The 5,547-nt window shown below is 39.2% G+C and overlaps 1 protein-coding gene across 1 annotated transcript in view; it reads left to right on the top strand.

Annotated features, from left to right (window-relative positions):
- LOC104955585 (VPS10 domain-containing receptor SorCS1-like) overlaps positions 1–5,298 on the top strand; it is a gene marked incomplete at its 5' end in the record, with an annotated part of 23,656 nt that extends 18,358 nt beyond the window's left edge. The window contains 4 exons of the mRNA XM_010782947.1: positions 2,219–2,318; positions 3,256–3,361; positions 4,548–4,705; positions 4,842–5,298. Coding sequence (XP_010781249.1) covers positions 2,219–2,318; positions 3,256–3,361; positions 4,548–4,705; positions 4,842–4,852 — 375 coding nt within the window. The remainder of the gene's footprint in view (positions 1–2,218; positions 2,319–3,255; positions 3,362–4,547; positions 4,706–4,841) is intronic.
- Between the last annotated feature and the right edge of the window lie 249 nt (positions 5,299–5,547).

Below are 5,547 nucleotides of genomic sequence, written 5' to 3'. Positions count from 1 at the left end.
GGGGTTGGAGTCTGGGGCCAGACAACGAAATTGTCCTGCTTGATCAGTTCAGTGAATCACAAGTGTATCAAGATGGTCCAAATTAGCTGGGAGCCCCACGTAATAGATAATGACTGATAATAATGTTGGACCGCCTCTCCGTGGGAAGAATTCCACAGGCATGTGTAGGGAAGGAAACTGGAAGGGATTCGATCTTCCTCTTCCCTCCCTCCGCTCACACCTGGTTAAACTCCCGCAAAGATCCTCTCCTCGACACGCTGATGATAAATCCTCATTCAAGGTTGGCATCTTAAAAGTGTAGAGCGCGCTCTGCTTAATACCATGTATAATTTACTGACCCTGGTATACAGTGGGAAAAAGTAATTAGTCAAAGCATAGTCTAAATTTAAACTGCTAAGAAATATAAAGCAGGGGAATGAAGCTCTGCAGAAATTAATCATGGGAGGCTGTGGATCAGTGGCTCAGTGAATAGTGCGCTGAACTTTGAATCAGGGGGTTACAAGTTTGAGTCCCACTGCAGTCAGCATGTCGTTGTGTCCCTGGGCAAGACACTTTACCCCAAATTGCTCCTGTGGGGATTGCCCACAGTACTGAACGTATGTAAGTTGCTTTGGATAAAAGCGTGTAATGTGAAATGTAATTGAATCATATCACAATTAATTTGGCAAATGAGGGAGATAAGATAAATGAAGCCGAGGAAAAACTTGGATGTGCAGAGAGAAATGGAACATTTGTTTAGTTTTGTCAATCCATTTATGCTCATAAAGGCAGATTAAATAGAGAAAAACAGTTTTGTGGTTTTGGAAAATCTTTCAAAAAGAGCCACATTTCATTTATTTGTGAAAGGATTAAAGCCTCGGGATAGAGATTATATTTGCGTGAGTAAAGGATCTAGGGGGAAAAAGGTTGGGCTTTCTATGGTTTACCTTCGGGTCAGGGTAATCTGCCAGATTTATATCAGAGTTAGATGCTCTCAGTGCAAGAGGTTACTTGCCAGTCTGGAAAGCAGAGATCAAGTGAGGCTGCATCTTATGCATTATGCATCGCCTGAAAAAGGTCCCACAGACAAAGAGTCTTACATAAATAGGAGAGCTCAGATGGGGTTGTTGGTGGAGGCAGTGAGGTTTCTTTAGGTCACGGGCACTTACAAATAATGCAGGTATCACTCCCTTTAAGATGTTCTGAGTTTAAAGTGCATCAAAGTATTCATGTAATGTGCAGTATGTAGTCACTTTAATGTTGTCTTGTCATTTTTCTGTTCCGCTTGATGTATTATTTTTATTTATTTCAAGAACTGCACTTTTGATATAACTAAATAACTATCTTTTATTTGAAAAGGGTCACTCATTGTAACAAACGTGCTTTGGGTGGCACGGTACGGTCCTCAGGCATCATATTCAAACATAAAATGCTTTATTAGGATTGCAACCAGATTGTAGTCGCAAAAACAATAACCTTTCAAAAATCTAAATCTGCATTTCCCATCAGAACTATAAACCCTTTTAACCACTGATTTAGTTTAGTTTAACTAAATCGACAAACAAAAAAAAAATATTAGCCATTTACCAAAATTAGCAATTGGCTGATAGCTGAACATTTATTAGTAAAAAATGCCATTAAAAAGTCTGAGTTGTGTTTCTGTTCTGCTCTTCACAAACCCTTTAGAAATAATCTGCGTAAACATGATTGTTTGCTAACGTGTTGGACAAATCAATTTTGCAAGGTGAAAAGTGGTCAATGTTGTGTTGGTTGCTTGTTTTGCTGCTCCCAAGTGGCCAAAAAAGCCATGTATGAAGCCTTTATCTGATTCAGCTTGTGAGTTTTGAAAGAAATAATCAAAGTCTCAAAAAATAACCAATAACACACCTGTGTTACCTTATCTTAAGCTACATTTCGTTTCACAAAGTGTTTCAATTATGTTGACCACCTGTTGTACTTGGCAACTGACTATCAGGCTAGGATATTTGTGAGTGCTTTCAAAGGCTAGTTATATTTGGACTCAATTATGTTTGTATGGCGTACAATTAATTGGATGAATCATTTCAGAGATTGATCAACAACACAACCCAATTTGCTCTGAAATGTCAGAACACAGTTAATAAGGAAGTCAAAACCATTGATAGATGAGACTGAGGTTTGATGACATTTTCTACATACAGTTTGTTCTACTGAATAAAGCTAAGTTTTCCAAATCCTGTCCCACTCTGTGTCCCCACAGCTCTCTGAGGTTTTGCTCAGCGCCTTGAATCAAAACCTTGTCCAGTTCACGTTGCGGCCAGGAGTCCAAGTCACTGTGTACGCATCACATTTATCAGCAGGTAAACAATTTTGATTGTGTCTGTTAAGCCTGGTCTCCTAAAAATAAAATTCCCAGACATGAGAACTGCATTGTTAATTTATCTTGGAATATGTTAGTTTTTGACTAATCAAAAATCATTACAATCAAAGTCTGCTTAGGCATGACTGTAACATGAGATCGGTTTTCTCTGTGAAACCAAAAGTTGTGTAAAATAACAAACATAGTTTTCTCCTTACGATATATAATGTTACCATGCATTGTGCTGAAAGTTTAAATAAAGTCGACTTTACTGACCTCGATTAGCACTCACCCTTAGTTGGCAACCAATCAGATTACAGTGGTATCAAGCGCCGCAAGCTAGCATGGGAGGTTTACAATAGAAACCAAGCTAGCTAGCTGTTTTAAACCGCAAGGCTCTGGCCTCTACTTAGTGGTGAGCAAAGAGCAACTTCATTATCAAGGGAAGGAAGGCTGCTTAAAACGGAGGAAATGATTGGATTCAAAGATTGATGCAGTTTAGCTTTATGGGATGTCATTTTGTAGGACACAGGGTTGTTGTACATGTGCTATGTAAGTGGGACAGAACATAAAGCATCCAGACTATGAGGAGCCCAGATCAAGTGAACAGTCAGTTATATTTTTATAATTTTTCTGCACCCGTCAACTAATAACCCTGTGTCTGATTGGCTCCCACCATGTAGCTACACAGAGACATTCAGAGAGTGAGCATCGTTACAAGTATGTGTGCCTCTTCCTATTGGGGATGCTGCTACTGTCCTAAAGGGGCTTATAAGATAAAGAGTAAGAGATACTACTGTATATTAAAAATGATGAATTTATAGGTGTACATTTTCTTGTGGACTGCTCATTGCATGATTCAGTTGGGTAGAAATACAGGTTGTGATAGTGTGGTGTGTTGCTAATACTCCACAAATCTTGTGTCCCTGTCTCTGCAGCGCCCCTAGTGGACACCAACGAGAACCACAGTGGCTCTGCTATGCTAATGCTGCTATCAATAGTGGTTGTGGGCTTAGCTGTATTTGTCATCTACAAATTCAAGAGGTAAAGTGTTCACGGAATGCAGAGGTGGAAGAAGAACTCAGATAATTGTAGTAAAATAAGCGATACCTAAATACTCAGTTATTAGTAAAAGTCCTACGGAAGAGGATTAAGGCAATGGTTGAGAATATTTTAGGGATAACCTAAAGTTAATTATTTTTCTGAAAATATATAAAGAATTCTGATATCAAAGTCAAAATTGTGAGAACAATTTCAGAATCCTGAGAAAAAAGTCAGAACTGAGAGAAAAACCATTAATTTCTGGCAATTATTGTCTTCCGTAAAGTCCTTACTTGAAGTCCTACCTAAGTTAAAAGTACACAATTCTTAAATTACCAAAACTAAAAGTACTTATCTTGGGGAATAGTCGATGTCAGTGATTGAAATGCCTTTCTTAACTGCTGCTAGATATCTTAACCTATAATTAAATGAGTACGGATATTTAGAGGTTAATTATTTATTTGTATTAGCCTATAATCTGAATCTATAAAGTAACTATAGTTGCAACTAAATGTAGGGGAGTAAAAAGCACAATATTGACTTTCTAAAACGAGGTGGAAGTAGGATTAATTTAAAACGTTCAAATTGTATATGTACAGTACTTGAGTAAATGCACTTTATAACATTCCATCACTGATGAAATGTCATGTCTATATAGTCATCACGCTTTAGCCTAGTTGATAGAGAGGTGCTGAATGGTGTCATAGCGCTCTGACAGCTCAGTAAACAAAAGCTGCCTGCGAGGCTCCACAGAAGGCTGAAAGCTGTCTGTCAAACATCTTTACTGGCGCACACAGCGCTTCTCGGAAAACAATCGGCTCACATCTGTGGATATCCTGGTGAGAATCTTTTGTCAGGTCATTCTTCGCAAAACAAATATCAGTCAGGCTTCAGCTGCAATCGATAGTAAGCCTTTTGAATGCGGGCAGTTGACCTTTCTGAAATGTTAAATAATGTCCAAGGTGCAGTTTCAAAGGAAAATGGCACGAAGGGTCATGGAGATTTACAGACAGATTAAAAAATCAGATATACAAACCTGCAAATTCACATCATCAAACAAGCTGGTGAAGTAAACAGGAATATTGCCTTGTTGCAGATGGTAGCATACTACCGATCCTCGGGTTGTGTCCTTTTTTTAAATTAAGGGTTCTGTCTGTATACGTTGCCTCACTGTAAATCTTTCCTCAAGGAAGATCCCAGGCCTCAACGTCTATGCGCAGATGCAGAACGAAAAAGAACAAGAAATGATGAGTCCAGCTAATCCTACAGAGACCACGCCAAGCTCACAGCGGGACTTGGTGCATTCTTTGGAGATTCTGGACACAGAGTTTAACTCACGGCCCATAGGTAAACACCCACTCCAGTGTTATCTCTTATTGGTGGTTGGCATTTTCATTTTTTGTTCTCCATTTCTTGCCTTTTACCATTGTGAGTGTTTTTGTTCTTGGGACTCATCCTGTGCTTTTTGTTTTGTGTTTCTCAGAAGTGAAATGATCCGGCCAAGTGGTGAACGACAGCTAAGCAAAAATGAGTATGATGAAAAGTGCAGCTGCTTCAAGCTAAAACTAGAAACGCATTGTCCTCATAGTGTCGCATTTTAATAACCTGAGAATACAAATGGGTAACCAATGAAAGAATAATCTAGAATAAAAAGCAGTAGACGTTGCTAAGCAATCTCCCATTGGTGGTCAGCTGGGTTGAGATCAGGTGCGCTGAAGGCCTTAGCATATAATTTGTGTAAATGACATATTTATTACAACATTCAGTAAACCTTTGTAGAAACAGCTGCTCTTTTGCATACCAATTCTATCATCTATTCAGTTTGTTTCTCTCTCATTTGTCACCCATCTGTGTATTATGATGTATTTTCTCTCCTAACATAATTGTGGGGGAAACTTCTGAAGCAATTGGAGTCAGGACTCAGAGAGACACGAGGATAGCTGGAGCTTTGATGGCAAACACTGATGGTTTATTTGGAGCTTCGGCCGGAGAATTCACAAAACATATCACGGGCCACGAGTTGACCACACGGTCGAGATGCCACAATCAATTCTGAAGAACTCTACCCCAGACCCATGTATTTAGCTAGTTCAGAGGGAATAATCAACATTGTGCATAACAAGATAGAATCATAACACCTCTATCAGCTGACGCCAACAGGCAGGAACAGGGAGACAAAACACTGAGTG

The sequence above is a fragment of the Notothenia coriiceps genome, unplaced genomic scaffold, assembly GCF_000735185.1.
Source record: "Notothenia coriiceps isolate Sejong01 unplaced genomic scaffold, NC01 NC01_scaffold00000628, whole genome shotgun sequence".
NCBI lineage: Eukaryota > Metazoa > Chordata > Actinopteri > Perciformes > Nototheniidae > Notothenia > Notothenia coriiceps.
Note: the sequence above shows the minus strand (reverse complement) of the source record. Positions and strands in the feature narration are given on the sequence as shown.